Source organism: Excalfactoria chinensis, chromosome 9, assembly GCF_039878825.1.
Source record: "Excalfactoria chinensis isolate bCotChi1 chromosome 9, bCotChi1.hap2, whole genome shotgun sequence".
Taxonomy (NCBI): domain Eukaryota; kingdom Metazoa; phylum Chordata; class Aves; order Galliformes; family Phasianidae; genus Excalfactoria; species Excalfactoria chinensis.
In genome coordinates, this window is record NC_092833.1 from 4,612,123 (window position 1) to 4,631,741 (window position 19,619).

At 39.0% G+C, this 19,619-nt stretch overlaps 1 protein-coding gene and 1 long non-coding RNA gene across 3 annotated transcripts in view; one reads left to right on the forward strand and one right to left on the reverse strand.

Annotated features, from left to right (window-relative positions):
- Positions 1 to 19,392, reverse strand: part of FARSB (phenylalanyl-tRNA synthetase subunit beta) — a 33,851-nt gene extending 14,459 nt beyond the window's left edge. Inside the window, exons 1-15 of the mRNA XM_072344432.1 lie at positions 19,149 to 19,392; positions 18,770 to 18,825; positions 17,581 to 17,735; positions 16,933 to 17,005; positions 16,350 to 16,465; positions 15,761 to 15,911; positions 14,173 to 14,281; positions 12,813 to 12,883; positions 11,522 to 11,583; positions 11,384 to 11,435; positions 9,988 to 10,049; positions 9,357 to 9,564; positions 8,853 to 8,933; positions 6,654 to 6,746; positions 4,796 to 4,913 (exon numbers count right to left, since the gene is read on the reverse strand). Coding sequence (XP_072200533.1) covers positions 4,796 to 4,913; positions 6,654 to 6,746; positions 8,853 to 8,933; positions 9,357 to 9,564; positions 9,988 to 10,049; positions 11,384 to 11,435; positions 11,522 to 11,583; positions 12,813 to 12,883; positions 14,173 to 14,281; positions 15,761 to 15,911; positions 16,350 to 16,465; positions 16,933 to 17,005; positions 17,581 to 17,735; positions 18,770 to 18,825; positions 19,149 to 19,206 — 1,465 coding nt within the window. The 5' untranslated portion in view covers positions 19,207 to 19,392. The remainder of the gene's footprint in view (positions 1 to 4,795; positions 4,914 to 6,653; positions 6,747 to 8,852; positions 8,934 to 9,356; positions 9,565 to 9,987; positions 10,050 to 11,383; positions 11,436 to 11,521; positions 11,584 to 12,812; positions 12,884 to 14,172; positions 14,282 to 15,760; positions 15,912 to 16,349; positions 16,466 to 16,932; positions 17,006 to 17,580; positions 17,736 to 18,769; positions 18,826 to 19,148) is intronic.
- Positions 14,492 to 17,677, forward strand: LOC140256134 (uncharacterized). 2 transcript variants are annotated; one of them, XR_011904643.1, is made up of 4 exons: positions 14,492 to 14,627; positions 15,265 to 15,340; positions 16,566 to 16,679; positions 17,593 to 17,677. It is a non-coding gene; the product is annotated as an uncharacterized lncRNA (long non-coding RNA). The 2 variants fall into 2 exon arrangements; XR_011904642.1 differs by lacking the exon at positions 14,492 to 14,627 and having other exon boundaries at positions 15,257 to 15,340.
- Positions 19,393 to 19,619: the final 227 nt, after the last annotated feature.

Genomic DNA, 19,619 nt, shown 5'->3' on the forward strand with positions numbered 1-19,619 from the left:
GCAGTTAAACTGCGTGCAGATCAGGCATTGGTCAGGACTTCTGGTCACAAGGCATCTCAGTTGGACTTAGTGTTCCCAGAAGAAAAGGTGCTGTGCTGCATGCTACCCACAGTGTGATTCAGGATCCCTATGTGTGGTCAGTGACTTTGCAGCAGTTACAGCTGTACCCGCAGTCTGAGTCCTACTGCCACACAGTTCTGGATGTAAGTACCAGGGCTGAGTGTGTCAGCACATCAGGCCTTGAGACAGTTCTTTTCTACTGGGATTAATCATTCACTGCTGTATTCAATAGAAGCATTAGTAGATGCAAAAACCAGCAGGGGCCAAGCTTCAGACAATACAAGGAGTAGGTATTTTCAGACATCACCTAGTTAAGCAGTAAATGCTCATAGGGAGAAAACTATTATGTGCTGCTGAATCCGAAGAATCACATCTGAATCAGTAAGTCTCTGAGGTACAAATGACTGAAGAATGTTAGCAAATTTTGTGCTTTTCCCTTGACAAACACTTCTAGCTATTGTTACAGACAGGATATTAGGCTATAAGTTATATTAGGATATAAGTGAGCCTCAGGTCTGATCTGCCATAGCTGATCTTTGGGCTACGCTAAGATTAATCACAAGCAGAAACTCAAGCATTCACTGGGTGTTTCCTGCTAATATCAACCACATAAGAAATCCATATCTTGCTTATTTGGTCCAACTGACCACTAAATAACAGAAATCTATCAGTAACTAGACAGGAAAATGTTTACCAAGTGGCTAGGCAGACAAGGATTTTAAAGGAACATGAAATAGTCCATCGAGAGCCTGCACAAAAGATAAGAGCAGCCTTTTGTGGCCAAAAGTCATTCAGAACTCCTAAAGCAGCAGCTTGGCAATACAGCCACAAGTTGTCAGCTCTCCTGCTGAACTTACTGCAGCAGTAACCGTTCAGTGTCATAATGTCAATTTGCAGTATTAAAACAATGGGGAATTCTGTTCTGAAGACTTAAAAAAATGCTGTAAGAAGAGCAAAGGTTACAGAGAAAATACCAATAAACACAACATCTGATTTCTGTTCTCTGAGCATGCTGGCCACTCAGCTGTATTATTATGTCTCTGTTTCCCAACTCAAATAAGATGCCAGACAGTAATACGCAGTCATAAATAGCGGCTAATCTATTTTCATGTTGTACTGTGCAGCAGAAAAGAAGAAAATGTTCTCCCTTTTCCACAAGACTTTATTTGTTGCTAGGAAAGCAGGCTTTCTGTGCTAGGCATTTGGTAGGATGAGTTCATTTTTCTCTCTCATTATGCTAGCAGAATTCATGCAACTATCTGAATTTTACTTCATATTCAGAGACAGTGGTCTTCAGATCACTATTCTGAACTAAATCATCAGAAAGAAACACGTAATAATTCTTGTACCTCCTGTTTTCAAGCCAACTGTTAAGATCTTCAGTATAGGAAAGGCTGTATTTTGAAGCGTTCCAAAAAGTTGCATTGCAGAACTTATTTCTTTAGAGTTATGCTATGGCACAAGAATTGCATTCACCGCAGATGACAGGAGAAGCATTAAGAACTGTGTGCAAAAGCTGGCGGCTGTTAGAAATGCTTCAGTTCTTTATAACTCACTTAAGAGATCTCTTGTGTCATGTCATGAAGCAATTCTATTTTTTAAATCAGCCTGCCAAGTATGTCAGCCTAAATTACATATATATATTTCTGAGACTTCAAAGCACTTCCTGGAGATCCTGTTGAAAAACAACCCAAAGGATGGGCAGCTGGTCAGGAGTACGTGAGCCAAAAGAGCACAGAGGAAGGCAGAGCTGTACACTGCCCTCTTCCAAATTAGGGATGTTTCAGGATAATATGTTGATCTGTAAGGGATCACCTGCTCGTTCAAACTTGGATTTTTGTGCAATTTCTGCATGCAATTAACACTTGCAGATTGAGATAGGAAAACTGCTCTGAAATATAGCATCGGCCATGTATACTGCTATGAGCTTGTTCGGTTCTACAAGATTGTAAATCAGAGGTGATTTTTTTGATGGATTCATTTCTTGTGGTAGGAGAGGGAAGGTCATTTTAGGCCAGGTGTAGTGCTGCAAGGTGATGGTTTACATGCTGAACTGGTGTAACTGTGTTACTAGAGGTGATTATCTAGAGTTACAGCTCTACAAATGCTGTGTAATATACTCAGCGTCAGCACATTTCTCTTGCTTTGAGAAGAAACATTTCTGCTCGTGTTTGGTTCTATTTAGCAACATCAAATCTGGCACACATTTTGCCAATTTAATATGTCAAGCCTTTCTGCCAGATATGTCTGAAGAGAAATACGTTCTGTTCACCTTGGTAAGCATAAGCTCTGTGTAAGCAGGTATTTTATTAAAAACCAGTGTGTTTAAAAGCTAGGTTTGTTCACACATGAATGAGATGCCATTTTGAATATAGTTAATGTCAGTACTCTTTTGACTCATGATTCTTACATTATAGATTGGAAATTCTGCATGCCAAAACTGTGAAATAATACAATTAAATTAGTCAGTCTGATGACATAAGTCTTCTGCAGGAAATCTCATTCCATATGTGAGAGGGCAATCCCACATTTTTTTTCAGTGTTTAGTTACTTGTTATTTCCTTCTCTCTTTCCTTTTCAAACCATTTATGATGCAAGCTTAATTTTAGAAGTGAGTTTGAGAAAGACAGCAGTTATTTTCAACACAACACTAAAAACAGTTTCAGATACTGGTCACAGTCTGCAGGTGCTCAACCTGTGAGAGGGGCTGCTCAAGAGCCAGGGCTGCAAAGCTGCTGCTGAAACAGAGTTTGTCTTTCATCTGCTGCAGTAACTCCCATCAAAACGAAGTACACTACAGAATCAGCCTCTATAAAGCTGTGAAGCAGCTACCTGAATAAATGAAACTTTCAAGAGCTACAATTAACATACACAAATTAAAATTTATCAATTAAATTTGCAAATTTTATAAAGCCAGGCTAAATACGCTCCTTCTTTCAAGATAAATAGGCCACTCTTGGTTATGAACAATGCTAATGCTATTCTACCATCTGTACCAAGTTTCTGTGCTGTAGCAACTCCGTGCTCAGCAAGGAATGAGCTGCACCACCAAACTTTGCACCTGATTTGAAAATAAATAAAGCAACATGCTTTTCTAAAACTGCTTATTTAGCTTGACAAGGCTGCTAAAACAGTAATCTACAAATAAAGCTCATCACCAAAGCAATTCACTTGCCATTCTGTTTATGCTTTATATAAACCTTTGTTTTGCAGATCCCAAATACCTTAAACACAACCATTAAAATCCCAAACCAGATAAGGAAAAAGCAAAACTAATACTGCTGCTGAACTCAAAGTCATGCCAGCCTTTTCTACTGAGAAGCAAAACTTACAAGCTACAACTCTGGATTATAAACACATATTCACAGAATTTGTAGCTGCGCATTTTTTCCACTAATATAACCTGTAAGAAGAAATGATTCAGTATATTTAAGAAAAATCATTTTAATATATTTTCCAGATAAAGAAGGTAACCTGAAATTTTGATACTGTACAGTGAAATCAGTGCATCGATACCACATCGCACAAGAAGGCTTTCACTGAGGCTTTTGAAAACTGGACTGCTGCTGTTGTTGTTTCATTTAAAGTAATTAATGTTGCAGAGCAATCCAAAGGCAGCCATGCTTTCTTAGAATAGTTGGATGAAACGGAAAGATAAGGAAAATCTTTTCATAGATGACTGGGCAAATCTTAGCCTGTTAGGCTTTCCTAACAGGCTAATTTATACATAGACTTAACTCTGTTCTTTATCCTCTACATGTGCTCCAAGTCTAATTCTTTGTATTGGTTGTCAGTATTCTTGAAGAATTTTGGGAAACAAATACAAGTAATAGTGTTCTAAGGTGATGGAAAAGGGATTCATGTTAAGATATCTAATTGCACTGATTCCCAAGCTTTTCCGGAACTACAGCTCTCCAGATTAGAATCAGTCTCTAAGTATAGCTTATCCCTCACTGACTGGAGATGTACAGCACTGCCAACTAAAAAGCAGTACGTTTTAAAGACTGCAGCCATTGAAACAGGCTTCAGTACCGTAATAGTAATATGCCTCCAGTACTGTAGGTTTGTGCCCTTTGAAAACAATACCAGCAGGGAGTTTGTCTCATTAGCTATGTCTCCAGTACAAATGCAAAAGAGTACCAACATAGGAGCAAGACAAAATGAGTGCATCAATATGAGCAGGTTAGAGTAGGTTTTGTTTTGTTTTTTGATGCAAAATCACCTTGCACTTATTCCCTGTATTCACAACTGTCCTTGAGTCATGCTCAGGGCTGCAGCTGGAGCAGCTCTCTTGAAATCTGGATACTAAATCCTCTGGCAGCTGCACCGTGTATATCCTATGACTGATAAACAGTGTAAACAGCACTGCTAATGAGATGCAGTACAGCTACAAAGACTTTGAACTGTAACTGATAATGGCAAATCAAGTTCAGCTCTTTTCCTTCAGCTGTTGTACCAGTCAGTGGCACAGACGTACCCACTGAACATACCTGGGGTTCACGTTATGCTGACTGTACTGCAGTTCTTGAGGTCATTCTGCTTCTTCAAAAAGCTAGGTCTATTTTCATATTTTCTCATTCTATTGGAAACATCAATTTTTCCCTGAACTTGCACAGCTGTAGCCTTAACCAGTTACTCAAATAATTTCTGAAGTTAATCTGGATCTACAATCCTTTCAAAGAGGAATTTTTTTAATAACTTTTTAAGTTACAAACGGTGAGGAGCCTTCTCTTACCTTTAGTAGGATCTTTTACTACAATGTCAGAAATCTCAAAGAGTTTCAAAGGCAAGGGCATCTTCCGGTTAGCAGCGATAGTTTTCAGCAGACCAGGAAGGAGGGTTGTACGTGCCACCTGCAGGATGAATGCAGATGCTGCAAGTGAAGTGAAATACCTTCCAAAATAGCTGACGGTACAGCTTTCTAATGTTTGGGTTTGTTCATTTCTAACAAGAACTCAACAGTAATGAGATGCAAATACTGAGCTGATCTCTTAAGTTTGAATATCTTTGTTCAGAATTATTAAATCTGAAAAGATACATTTTTCGCATGTTCTTTTTACAGCATTGTCTGAAAGAGAATATACAAGCTTAGAAACTGGTAACATCTCACAGATGCCAGATCTGCAGTACAGGGAGGGAAAAACCATACACAAAGTACAAAAAACCAAAACAAACCCTTTCAGTTTATTCCTGTATATGCAAAAGGCAAATGTTAAGTTTTATTTTGGAAATATTAAATACTATTTGAAATTTGATCTTGATACCTCCAAATATCAAACAATGATGCAGGCAGAACAGAAGCGAGATGAATATATTCATATTGCAGCTGTGGAGGGCCTGAAATATGTAAACAACGTATGCAAAGTACCAGGTGGGAGGCATGTTATTGTTTTAAAGCTACATTCCTTATTTTCTGTGGAAGTACTCTAATGGAGAGCAAAGGAGGCCGCTGTTATTATTTTTCAGACTGGCAGTCTTATTTAGTAAAACTACTATGAAAAAGATGGAAGTGACTGAATACTGCTTGACTGCTGATGAGGAGTTATCATGTACTTCTCATAGTAACTTCTCATCATGCAGCATTACTATCTGTTCCTCTCAACTACTCAATGAAGACTTGAAGGTGCACACTCAGGAAGAGGGCCTGTGGCATCATCTTGTCCTCATTGTGATGGCAGAGCTATCCTGGGGGAATGGGAAAAAGCCATTCTAGGAATCCCACTGCACTTAACATTTAAGGCTGAAATTGCGTACAGCATCACAGAGGGTAATTCCTCCCAGTCAGCATGGAGGCCTATAGGCTTTAAAAGACAGAGACTATTTTGTCGCAAGGAACATTCAGCCAATGATACAACTACCTAGCAGCACTCCTACTGCTTGTGTTTTCTGAAGGGGAGGTGGTGGGATCACACAATTAATATCCCAGACTACTGAAATTTTTCTGAGCCTTTCTATGAAGTGTTTTCCTTTGTATTTCTTACATTAGACACATGAATATGACTCAAAATTGTTTTCCATTTATTTTACAGATCTCATAATGTAAAGTCGCTTTCCCTATAAGCTAAAGAAAGCATCTTCAAAAAAGAAAAAAATAAAATAAATTAACCCACAAACAAAACAGAAACTTAAAAGCTCTGGAGGGAAAATCTAATAGCTGTTTCCAACAATAATATGTTTTAAAACATCTTTTCCATCCAGAGCTTGAAGTTTAAAAATTGCCTGGTCTAATATCTCCATTTTTACTAATCAGATTTTCTAAATGCAGAAGCTGATCAAAAACCAAGGTGGAATTTTCTGTAATAAGACAGCTCAATTTTGCCAGATGCCATCATAGTGAATATGGTACTTTGCTTCCTTGAAAAGGTAATAGCATTTCACACTGAATAAGGTCTTTCTCAGTCAAGGAGTAACAGAAAATGACTGTTAGCAAATGTAGCCCATGAACAGACACCCTCTTTACTGCTATAAAAAGTACCTTTATAGTTTATACATGTTATTTCCTATTAGCTTTTTTCTTTCCTCCTTATACATAGACTGTATAACAAATCTGTATAGACTGTATAACAAATCTGGCCTGAATTAAGTTACCTCACCTGAAATTCTGCAGTCTTGGGGTTTGCTATGTGCACTGCATTTGTAGCAGAGATATCCATGCCAAGTTTATCTGCAATGTCTTCCGTAGAACACTGGGAGGAAGAGACAGCAAAATGAAAAGGAAAAAAAAGTCAAGTCGTTAAATGAGACAGTGAACCAATGGTGAAACCTGGTAACAAGAACGAACAGTATGAGCAGAGCAGTAGCTCTGAGGCCCTTATACAACACCCTCTTTTGATACAAATTAAGCCTGAGCTTTAAGACAATGTAGGCAAACTGGTTTATCTACAAATGTTAATTACTAAGCAAAATAAAGGTAGTTTTAAAGAAGTCTTTATTTAAGCTTCTGTCAGAGATGGCTGTCATCTGTTTAAAAGCAGAGGCTCAGGTTCTGCCTTCTGACTTGCAGTGAATAAAATCTGATTCTGAAACTAGTTTAAAAAAATAAATTATCAAAGGAACGGCATTCAAGCTTTCTTCAAAAGAAAACAATGCCTTGGGGGCTACTTAAGGAAAATAAAGTGCTACCTAGGAAAAGCCAAAACAGGATATGGCAGAGCCTTCAACTTCCATAGCTGTGTCAGATTCTCATTTCTCACTTTTTTTTTTTAAACATAATCCTTCTAAAGCTGTTACTCTCAAGGTGTACTTTGAAGGAAACAGTGTAGGTGCACATTATTGGGCTCAGATTCTGTCTGTGCACATACAGCAACAGATGTTACTGCTAAGAGCCACACGGCAGATTTCCAGAATGTATTGCTTCATTAATATATTAAGAAACCAACAGCAAACTAGGATGTGGGGGTTTGATAGTACTGCAGTCTTCCAAGTGCTCCTAAGTGTGTTGATAGAGCAAATGTGAGCAAAGTGAGCAGATGATACCATCTGAAAAAGTAGATTATCAAATTTAAAAAATAAACAAATAAATTGAAAGAACACTGACCTTAGGAGGAGAAAATTAGGTTCAAGTTTTCACATGTGTATCTAAACAGTATGTTACTATGACGTAACTAAATGCATTTGGGCTAAACCTGAGGTCCTCACAGAAAGCACTGTGACTCTGTATGGGCGATTATGTAGGGTTCAAAGCAAGAACAGGTTTACATGCATAAATATGTAAGCAGTGCTTGCCATATAGCGCTGGGCTATGGAGTGTTGTAGCAGAAATGCTGTTTGTCATAGGCCTCATGCTGATGTTTGGATGAAGCATTGGTGACCCAGTCACCAGATACTTATTGTGATAAAATGATACGCTTTGATTGTTCAAAATTCTCCTGTGGCAGTTAAAAAGGTTCTCTGTTGTAGAAATACAACACAGTCAATGTTTTTAAGCATCTTTACTATTCAGCACTGGAAAAAAAAATTATATATATATATATAATATATATATTATGTATATATATATACATATACACGCACACACACACACACACACACACACATATATATATATACTTAGTGGATAAGCAAGAACCTACAAAAGACTCTTTCTTCTACTTTCCCCAACATGGTACTACTGCAGGTATTCTGAATATCTGTGTCAGATACTAGAACTGCAGGAGGTAATACTAGATATAATCCTCTTCTCTTAAATGAGTAACATCTAACGAACAACAAAACATTAAAACTGCAATATATTTTGCAGTATTTAGAGTTAATTCCGATACTTGCAGATGAAGCTCTATAAAATGACTGCCAACTTAGGCTGCAGTACCTGAACTAATCCATGCAAGCATTTTGGGAGCCTGTGTCACTGTATCTTAAAACCTTTAAGTACAACATGAAAACCTTATCTGCGATCCCTTTGTCTGCATTATAAGTCTTACAGGGATTCTTAAAATAAACTCTTTGAATTGCATATTGACCAGGTACCTAATGCAGTCATGTATGGGTGACAATATTGGTGATGGATGTTTCTAAAGACTTGCTGTCTTACAATTACATACTATCAAGTTAAACAAAAACAGTACTTCAGCATTATTTTTTGCCTCTGTGCTTCGAACTGCATGCCATATTAGCAGTGACTCATTCGATTTACCTGACCTAGAAACTCACAAAATATTACACTACAATGCCAAAGCATTAGCAAACAATTACATGCCAAAACAGTAAAAGATAACATGGGTACATTTATACAAGGGAATAGTCACTGTTGTTTCAACACGCAACTAAGAAAATATGAAAGCAATATAATATACCAGGGCAAAAGTGAGTGCTTCAGTGAATCCAGCAGCTGCCAAGTCCAGTCTCAGAAGTTCTGTGAGCTTATTGAGTGGAAGCTAAAATGAAACAAAACACACTTTTCAACTTCGATCTATAAATGCTTTTCTGCTCTTTCCCGGGGTGATCCTGCCTGTTATGTTACAGAGAACTCACCAGGGAGGTACTCAGTGTGCTTAAAATTTTTCTGAAAGCATCAGCCAGTTGCCTTTAGGTTTGCCTGAGGAAATGAATCTCCCAATTAGAGATTTAATATGGGCTCCCTGCTTAAACCCTGTCTTTTTTCAAGTACCAGCAACCACTGGTCTTGGACTTATTCAAATCAGTGGGGCATCTGTTTTGTATCCCATCCATGGTAAATACTTCTCAAGGCAAAGCATGTCAAAATATTTAATTCCTAGGTTCTGTTTTCCCCAAAGCCCTTCTGGCATGCATTGGTCGTTTACTGACAACAGAGCGTTTATTTGAAGGGGCAATCTTACTTGATTAGCTATGGTGTACGTTTTCGGAATAACCATCTGAATGTTGTTATAACCATAAGCTATTGCTGCATCTTCTACGATATCACATGCATGGATAACGTCCGCTCTGGTAGGAGGGATTTCAGTCTCTATACTGTTCCCATTCCCTATGACGTGTGAGCTCAAACACATCCTAGTCAGCAGCTTTGCAAGGTTTGATGGAGTTTCACTGAAAGAAAACAAGAGTAGTAATTTACAGGCCTTAGATTATATTGTTTTGTTAAAGTAACCAGCGTTTCTGCTACGTTGCCTCACTTCCTGAATAATCTCTTTATTGAATGCACGTAAACTGAGTATGCCATCCAGCTCAGATTCTGACTTAGAAACAGCCATTTTTCTTTATTTTACAACAGTGTGTGAAGCCAAAGAGAAAGATTTACATTTACTGAAAAGAGGAGAGGTTGTCCTACAAAACTGACTGACTCACCCAGGTTAGCCCCTGAACTTTTGTTATATTAGAAATCACACAGTAAATATCTTTAAAACAATCCAATAACCAATGTTTTCAAGTATCTTTTTCATTAGTAATGCTTGATTGAAAAAGATACAAAGAAACCAAACAAAAAACAAGTTACTATTTGCAGTAACACACCTGATTCCTAATTTCTTGTTAATGAGTTCAGGTTTCACCTTTTCCTTTCGGTAAGCCAGTTCCTAAAAAGAAAGGCAAAGCTTTTCAGGATACACACCACTTGCCATTTCTAAGAGGATCCAGTTTTGACATCATTCTAATTTAGCTTATTCTAATTAAGATACCCAAATAACGTCCAGAAATGACAAATATGGAATATTAGGTAAATCTCAACATTTTACGACAGAATTGTTCTTGAAAAATAACACTATAGTACATAATGCAAAAGCTGTTCTCATTTAAACTAGAAGTCTGAATGCAGCATGAAATCCTTTTTATTGAAACTTCCGATAACTTCAGATATATGCAAGTAACTGAGTTTCTGATACTTTCTAGTCACCAGTTCATCTTAAGTCAAAGCCCTAAAGCAATGAATGGTCGTGTAAAAGACCGCATGGTCTACTACAGATTGTATGACTTTAGGATGAAAAGGAAAGAAATCTTGTTACCCCCATATTGGCACAGAAATATGTTATTTTTTCTAGGAAGTCTGTAATGCATCTAAGAAAGTTGCTTTGTATGTCTACCTTTAGTGCTTCTAAATTTGATTAAAAAACCAATTCTGTAAAAACTCTTAGCATCCAAAACTGCAGCATTTTTTTTGCACTGTTTTATGCAGCAAAACTGTAATTGGTTAAAGCAGAGATGTTTGTTTTGTTGGATACCTCTTCTAGATTCCAGGTCTTGCCACTGAAGATAGAAGAAGTCTAAGACTAAAAAAAAAAGGTTTTCCCCCTAATTAATTTGTACTTGCTTGAAACATCATTTATGAAGCCCATCAGACCTATTTGTTCTCAGTTGCTTTCGGGAAGAATTGCTTTCTTTTATCACTCAGCATGGTGACTTAGATAGCTGGAATCTATAAAACGGAGGACTGAAAAATCCAGGACTAAAAGGCTATTTTATTCAAAGGCATTACAGATTCCAGATCTGATAACTGTGTTACACTGAGGCTGATTTCAGTTGTCCAGTGGGTTAAGTCTGTAGGACCTCTTTCTGCATTCACGTTTCCTGACTTGGAACAGGTAGGCTTTAGACACAGACTTTTGATAGTCATCATTACTTGTTCCTGAGAATGTCTGTATCACAAACTTTAATCCACATTACCACTCATAACTTTAAACCCTGGTCTTCTTTCTTGAGCATCAGATTAAATGAACCTTATCGTAAATTAGCAGTGCTTCAAAATGAGTTTTCTAGATAAGGGGAAACTGAGACACTACGTTCTGTCCCTTGTGGGGTTAAAGAAGGCCCTGACCTACTCTTCACCTCTGCAGAAAAAGAAGACAATGTCATTCTTATACTTTGTATTAAAAAAATCCTTTCCCTGGTGACAGTGAGACGTCATCTCACTTACCGGATAGATGTGAGTCTTCCCATTAGGATAAATTACTTCTACTGCTTCAACACTGTAAGAGATATAAGAACAGAACTTAAAACATTTTTAAAATGTGGCGGAAGTGTAATGTCTTTCTGACTCCAAATTTATACTCACGTGAATTGCTTCTCACAGTATTCACTAAACATCGCAACTATGATATCAAGAACAATTTTTGCCTACAAAATAAAGATGATAATCACATTGAAATCTGTCCTTGTGCTAAAGCAGACAAAATATCATAGTAAAAGGAGGGAAAGATTTGTTATATTCTCTTCATTCTGTACTACTTAATAACTTAGCATCTAAAATACCAGGCTGAATTTTAAGACATGCTTTGCCTCTGCTGCAAAGACGTTACTCAAAAACTTGGTATCTGGAGATTGTTGGTTTTCAAGGCTCTAAAGTGTTTGCATGTTTCTGCTAAACTGTTCTATTAGAGCTGCGCCTTCCAAACCTTTAATCTAATTGCTTACTTCACTGAGGCCAAAAGGTTGTGCGCTTTTTGAAAACATGTTGCAAATGAGGCTACGTTGACAATATCTTTTATTCTATGCTCAGTATTTGGAGAAGTTAGTATAACAGAATACAATCATGAGATTTTAATCAAACTCTTAATCTACAACAGTTGCTTTATGATGCCTCACGCTATGACTTCCTTCATGAAAAGAAACAAATGCTATTTCTGTATTTGCTATCAAAGTAAGCAGCAGCAAGAAGGAGTTATTTTTTAGTTTCCTTAGAAGCCATATCACAACATGCCAATTTCTGTCATTAATGAAGCATTGTGCAGTAGGATAAACTAAAAGTACTTTTGTTCTTGAGCATCAATATACACACTTTAGGGAAACCATCAATGAATGCACAACCTACGTACAAGAACAGGCAATTATAACTGCTGGGCTTTCATGCTTTGGTGCTGAGTTGCAGAATTTGCATATGGAAAGACTTCCAGATGACAATTATTTGCACAGCATTCCTGCTTGAAAAAGATAACTACGAAGAAAAATTGGTTTCCCCCTTTCCACAGCCCAGATTTTAATTATTCTTTACAAAGAGTGTTTTGGCAAAATACGCAGTCTTAATGAATTCTATTCTTTTTCTAAATCTTAAATACTTTGGAAAGTGTTCAACAACAAAAATATATATAAGCTGAAACTTTGGTGTCATCATGAAGATACAGTAAAAACAAAACCCACAGAAAACACGCCACCACCTGTAAAGCAAACCTAAAACTGTACTGAGGGAATTCCACGCAGTCCCACAGCTTATCCTGCCCCTTTGAGATGGACGGTCTGCTCCATAAAACAAACGCTCATCTACTGTAGGTCTTTGTACTACAGCATTGTTGTCCCTTTGGGATAACAATGACATTACAGCATATCAAAAGCAGAAAAGATTAATTTACCTTTGTCATGTCTGTGCCTGTACATTCAATAAATACATTTCTCGTTTTTAGGCTTATTTTTGAATGATCTCCTAAAACATGTGAAGACAATAGCATGTTAAGAAATGTTGTTGCTTTTCCTGCAGCGTCAATGTTATTGACTGATTTTGTATTTCAAAATGAACATCATCACCACCTTCCCCAGCTTAAAAGCTACTATGCCTGCTGCATCAAGATTCACACCATTCTTACTAGAGTAGCAGGGCTTTTTATTTTTAAACTTATAAATCAAGAAAAGCAAAAATACAACATTCTAATCAGAAAAGGCAGACTGGTCTTGCTGACCTGCCTACCCTTGAGCACTGGAAAACACAAATCGACAGGAACTCCCTACTGGCAGTAGAGAAAGCAAACCAGCAGAATCGCAGCCATCTGCTGGTAGCACAGTGATTCTGCATCTCCCCTTTCCCAGCTTTAGTAGCAGATCGGCATTTGATGTGATGCGCATGAGAAAAGAAATTTAGGTAGCAATGAATGTTTTTTAAGAAGCGATTTAGACTGATAAAAATCCATAGCTACTTTTATGAATAAACAAGATCTCCTGACACTGTCATCTGAGACGCTAAAGGTTTTGTTTATGTGAGTGGTCCAGCACAGCACAGGTTCCTCTAAGCATGGATTTGGTTTTTGCCTGCACTTGTATCATGTGGCATACACCGCAGCACATCGCTGACGTACTCAAACTTTTTCTTGTTTGGAAGAAGGCAGGAAATACACTTAGGAGCATCACCTAAAGCGTCTTCCTTGCAAATTAGATGTGAAGTCCTTCAGTGGTAGGTTCCGTGCAAAAATGGGGTTCTGTCAGTACATTCTATTACTATTCTATCTATCTACATTCTATTACTATTCTACATTCTAATACTATTCTAATACTATCTATTGTGGTTGAGTAGAAATCTGCCTCATATCGCCTGCTAAGCACTGATGGCCAGTGTGTACCCTGAATGAATTTCATTGCCAATAACCATGCTGTGTGAATGTAGTCAGGAGCACCTGAGCTCTCAAGAGTGAAGGATGCTGCACTCCATTCCTAGCATGCTGTGCTATAACTACAGCTGAAATGTATCCAGCTCTTCTGGACTCACTTCAACACCCATATAATCTATCACTTAAGTGCTTGTAGCCAATCCAAAAAAACCAATGCCCATATTTACATTTAATTATCCCCTCCTGAGGGAGCAAAAAAATCTTCTCTGTGTTTAAACTGAAAGAATAAGTGAAACATTTTTAACAGAACAATCTGCACTACGTACCGTTTCTATTAGACATCCTGACTCACAAAATAAGAGCAACAGCATAAACTAGTCAGAAGTAAACTTACCATTGATGATTGGTGGCATGGACAAAACAACACCATTACTATCATAAATGACAGGATAACGTGGCTTGTTTTCAATCAGGTGTAAATAGTGTCGGAGATGGCTGTCAGTCTGGGGAAACAAAGAGTAATGTCGTATTTAATGTTAGCTCGCTTTTGAGCTTCCATCCTTCCACAGTCCTCAGGTGAGGTATTAACTGGAATTTTTAGAGAAGGTAGGACTGGGCTTTCAGCTAGGTACCTGTAGTGGAAATGCTGAGTCATGGACTGAATTGGTGATTGAGCACCTGGTGGGAAGGCAATGCCAACCCAGAGGAGCTCAGGCACAAGCAGTGTACCTGAGTAACTGGAAGGGGTGGAGCCAGGATCCACCCTTTTCCAGATCTCATTTAAGGCTGGGCAGCGAAGGTGAGGGCATCTGTTGCCAGAGATCTCTGCCTACCTGCGGCCTTCCAAAGGTAAGCAGCTCTTTTCCTCCATTTCTGTATCTGTGGCTCATTCTCATTTGCTGTAGCAGAAGGCTTTGCCACCCTATTATCATCCCATTATAGCATTACAATACCTCTAGCAAAAGCTGCTTGTTCTCAGAAGTGGGAAAACTTTTAAATGAGAGTTGTTTTGTTTCTTTTTTTTCAGAAACATTTTCTTTAAGTATTCTCTCACAGATACTTAAGGCATGAGGTCTTTGTTCACTGCAACAGTCCTTAGTTTATCAGAATTCTCCTTAGAAGTGATAAAAGAAAATTATTTTGGTACTTTGAATTGTCAAGTGCTAAACCCTGACACATTTATGCTTCAACTTAATTCAAAACTTACATCTGTTCCAATGACATGGATGCGTGTTCTATTAAAAACAGTCAACTTTTATTCTCTCTGTTCTCTTTTTTCCTAGTTTTTACTTGCCTTTAGTCAGACATTGTTGTGAATTTCTTTTAACCTCTGTATGTGTGCTCTAACAGCGCTGCATATTTTAATTGTAACAGTTTCATTTTCAAATACCATCTTATTTGAAAATACGTATGTTTTCAAATACAATAAATAGTATAACATTAGATCTGATGGGATCTTTTCCTAATGTTTACCTGGTTTCAACAGGATGCTGAGCCAAAAGTGATGTCGAACTTAGTAACTGAGTCTTTCACACAGCTACACCTGCCTTATATGCAGCTGGGTAAGTAATCCAATGTCGCCACCAAGCTGGCCCAATCGAAATAACAGTTTAAAATTTGGTATTATTTACACTGATAATTTTCTCAGTTTTGTACACTGAATATTTCACCGGTATAGGCAACAACAGAACCTTTTTACAGTATGATGAAGAGTGTCATGAAAAGTAACTTTTGTGTTGATAAATCAGTGGGGTTTAAAATCAAAATCACTATTTTAAAAGGCACCAAACACCATGATGTGTCCTTCACGAGCAATATGAATGAAGTATTACCATGCATTTATCATGTTCACTGGCTGAAGCTACAGAAGATGGCTGTGTTTTACTTGTAAGAACATCCCTTAAATGCAAGGGTATTCAATGTTAAGCTTCGGAAATGTCTTTCCTTTACTTAGCACGGTAACCCTGAAAAATCACACTTACCCTATATAGATCCATAATTTGTGAAGCTGTGTACTCCTGTGATTGGTTCAAGGGCTTGAATTTAATTTCAGAAGGTGCTTTAGCTGTAAAAGTGAATGGACCAGAAATGGTGTCCAAGTCATGGGTACCTATTGCTACTAATGCTCTTCTCCTAGAAAGAAAAACAACATAATGATTTTGCTGGTAACGTTTGGAGTTCCTTTGAGGTAACACCTCGTGATGTTCTGTATTCTGTGCATTCACAAAGCTTACTGGAAAAAACAAAGCCCAGTTTTGAGAAGCCTAGAAATCATTTTCACTCTGTGTGTTAGCAATGAGAAATGTTAAGAGTACGCATGGCAGTCAAAAGTCCATTGGGACTGTTGTAGAAGGCGTCTCCCTCAACTCTTATAGAAGATGTATTTACATTGAAATGTATTGAGAGCAGATAGAAACAGATCAGGAAATGAGAAGGAGAAAGAGAGCTGCTACGTATTTTCTTTAATATGAACATAATATATAATGCCTCTCCACAACAGGGTGGTGAAATCTTGACATAAAATCCAATCATGGTAACACACTATGTTGTATTTGAAGTTTAAGCACTAACCTGCAAATATTTTGGTGTAGTTTTTCTTGGAGGTCAATGAAACTGTCATAACGTTCTTTGGTAAAAGTTATGTTACGAAGGACTGCAGCCACAGCATGAGGACGGATTTTGACAGTCTGCAATTTGCAACAGCAACAGATGACAAATGTCAAGTACAAAAGACACAAGAACTGATTTTTTTTTTTCCTCTTTTTTTTTTTCTTTTTGGTGGAACAGCCTCAAAAAGGAAAAAAATCTGGAAATACGTTAGAAATTCAAAGGGAAACAAAACCAAACAAAAAACTTCAAGTCTGACAGAGACAAGGGGGGTTACAATGTAACAGCCAGAAGGTAAATGCAATATAAATGTCTGAAGCTTTGAGCTGACCTGCAATTAGGTTCACCCAGAATAGTTTGCCTGTTGTTCCTTCCCTTTGTTGCTCCTAAAAATAAATCACACTGAGTAGAGACGCTAAATTTTCTCCAGATCTTGTCCTGCAAGTAGGATTTCTGGTGTCACTGCAGTCCTAAAATTGCTATTGCTATTATCTTCATGGTTCAGAAAATTTCAATAAGCATACAGTTGGGCAGTAAACGCTTTTACCTCCTCAGTGATAATCAGCTTCTGACCTTCACCTTTAGCTGGTATTATCTTTTCATACCTAGGGAGATTCATCCTAGAATAAAGATAGAAATAAATATGTAACTAAAGGACAGAATATGTGCAAAATTCAGAAAGCTTTTTAGAAGTGCAGGAGCAATTGTATGTAGACTATTTTCTTGGGAACTGTCCTTGTTTTGGACATTGGAATTTGGGTACGTAAATTATATTTATGCTGTTTAAACCTCAAATTTTCTATCGACTGGTTAACTTGTAACTAAAATTGGAGGAAAGCTCTGAAGAAGATAACATACTTCACTTTGGTTATGACTTTATTTCTGTTGGTATATATAACAGAGGAGCACGGGAAAGTACCACTGCAACAGTTCTTTACAGAGGATAAGTCTCAAATAGCAGTTGGGAAAACTTTTAGAACAGATTCAAAATGAAACACTCTGGCCTAGTCTTATAAAAGTATTTAATAGGTCCTCCCCAGAGGAAAATCCAAGAAACATGTGGATATCTGACAAATATACCTGACTTATACGTATAACTGTCCTCAAAACCCAATCAAGTAGCAAAGTCGTTCATCAGAAATGGACTCTCATTTAAACAAATACCCTAAGACACAACTATCTCACTCTCCATTACCTTTCTTTAAAGACCTGCAGACCTCGGACCAATCCTTCGAGGCAAAGAAGATCATAGCGGTTGGCAGGAACATCAATTTTATAGAGGACAGTCTCAGATGCACCCTCTGCCTTTCCTTTGCCTTTCTCTTTACTTATAATGTCTTTCTCAGATGTCTGAAATCAAGCAAAATATGATTGTTTTATTTGTAACCTGAAATATCTTAATGTTCACAGCACTGTGACAGTGAGATAATAGGAAACATAATTGGGATTTATATAGCAAATAAGCATGCCAAGCACCAAAAGTACTGTAAAATCAACATTTCTCTCAGATGTAAAGACTGCAATGCAGTATATCAAGAGCAAACTTCATTATCAGAATTTGCATTTTGAAAATAGAGATAGAAACACAAGTCTCCAGGCAGGCAGATCCCAGCAGAAAACCTAATTTACTGCTACAGATCAGCAAAGATTGGTAGCATCAGGTCTATTGAGAAATTCAGCACAATAAATGATGTTCAGGTATCTTCCAATAAAGCTAATGATAAGAACAATTAATTTCGATTAAAAAACAAGGACAAAATGTGGTGTACTCCTCAAGACTTGTGTGCATTCAGACTGTAGGGTCAACACACTTTCACAAGTATAAAACCTGGATTAAAAAAAATGCATTAATTGCAATGGGATTGTCTAGGACAAACGTACTTGTGGCAATGCGCACAAAAATGTGTACAAAATATGGCCAAATGTACCTTTCAAAGTATGTCTAATATATGGCCTACAGCCATCCTTATGCTGCTATCTAAATTGGCCAGACTTAACAATGGGAGGCAAAGAGCCAAACTTCCCAAGCCACGGCAGTGTGCCACCTCAGGGTCTCTTGTTCCTAAGGCAGTAACTTTTTTGATGTCGTTCTTGTCGGATTCAAACCACTTGTGTTAATGCAGCTGATGGCAGTGGTGTTTTGTAACAAGAACACAGGGTACGCTATGTTCTCTGGGCAGTACTATGCAGAGATATGAGGACGTTTCAGGTTGACAACCCTGCTGGTGGGCCATATGTGTAGATGGCAACGCTGAAGGCCTGCCCACATCTGAGAACAGCACTGTGGAACCCGCTGCCAGGGATGTGCCACGGATCCGCACAGACACAAGTGCTGTCAGGCTGCTGCGTCTCCCCATTGAGCAACCAAGCACAACGCTACTCACAACTTCATCAAGCTCCAAACCGAACTCGAAGCAAAGGTCGTTAAATTCTTCATCGGCTGCGAAGAAAAAAATAATCATCATAAATGGAGTTTTGCTTTACAAGCAGATCTCAGCTTTTGTTACGTTTTGTGTTTATTTGGGGGCGTTTTCAAACGGCGATTTTGAAAACAAAAAGGGATAAAAGTCGCATTTTGTGAGCAGCGTTTTCCTCAGCGGCCGCCGTGCTTCTGGCCGCAATGTGTTCACGGCGGCCGCTCCGGGGCGTCACTACCGGCACGCCGGCTCTGCAGCACGCAGTCCCGAGCCGTCGGCACGGCCGAGCGCCCCGCAGCCTCGCCGAACCCCGCTGAGCCCGAGGAGCCGCGCCCGCCGCACTCACTGTATCTCCTGCCCAGCGCCTCGAACAGGAGGTCTCGCTTCACGCTGACGGTCGGCATGGCTGCGCCCGGCACGCTGCGCGCTTGCGCTACGGACGGCGAGGACCCCGCCGCGTGAGGGCGCCCCGCGCAGTGCCTGACAGCAGCGCCGCCCGCGCTTGAGCCCAGAGGGGAGGCGGAGAGGCGGGCAGCTACAGCGGGGCTGAGGGCCTTGCGCCTCTTCCGCAGCCTGGTCGGTGGCGGTCGGTGCGGCGGGTTGGCTGCGGTCTGGGTGTTTGTTACCGCGGGGCTCGATTAAAAACGGCGTTAAAACCAAGCACGGAGCCGGCTCCGGTTCTTGGTCCGCCTCGCGTGAGCGGAGGTGCCCGGGTAGCGGGGAAGGAACGGCTCAGGCGCGCTGTGTGCCCGCGCAGAGACAGCCGTGGGTGCGGACGGGCGCTTTCCGCACGGGGCGATGAGGCTGCGGGCAGCGC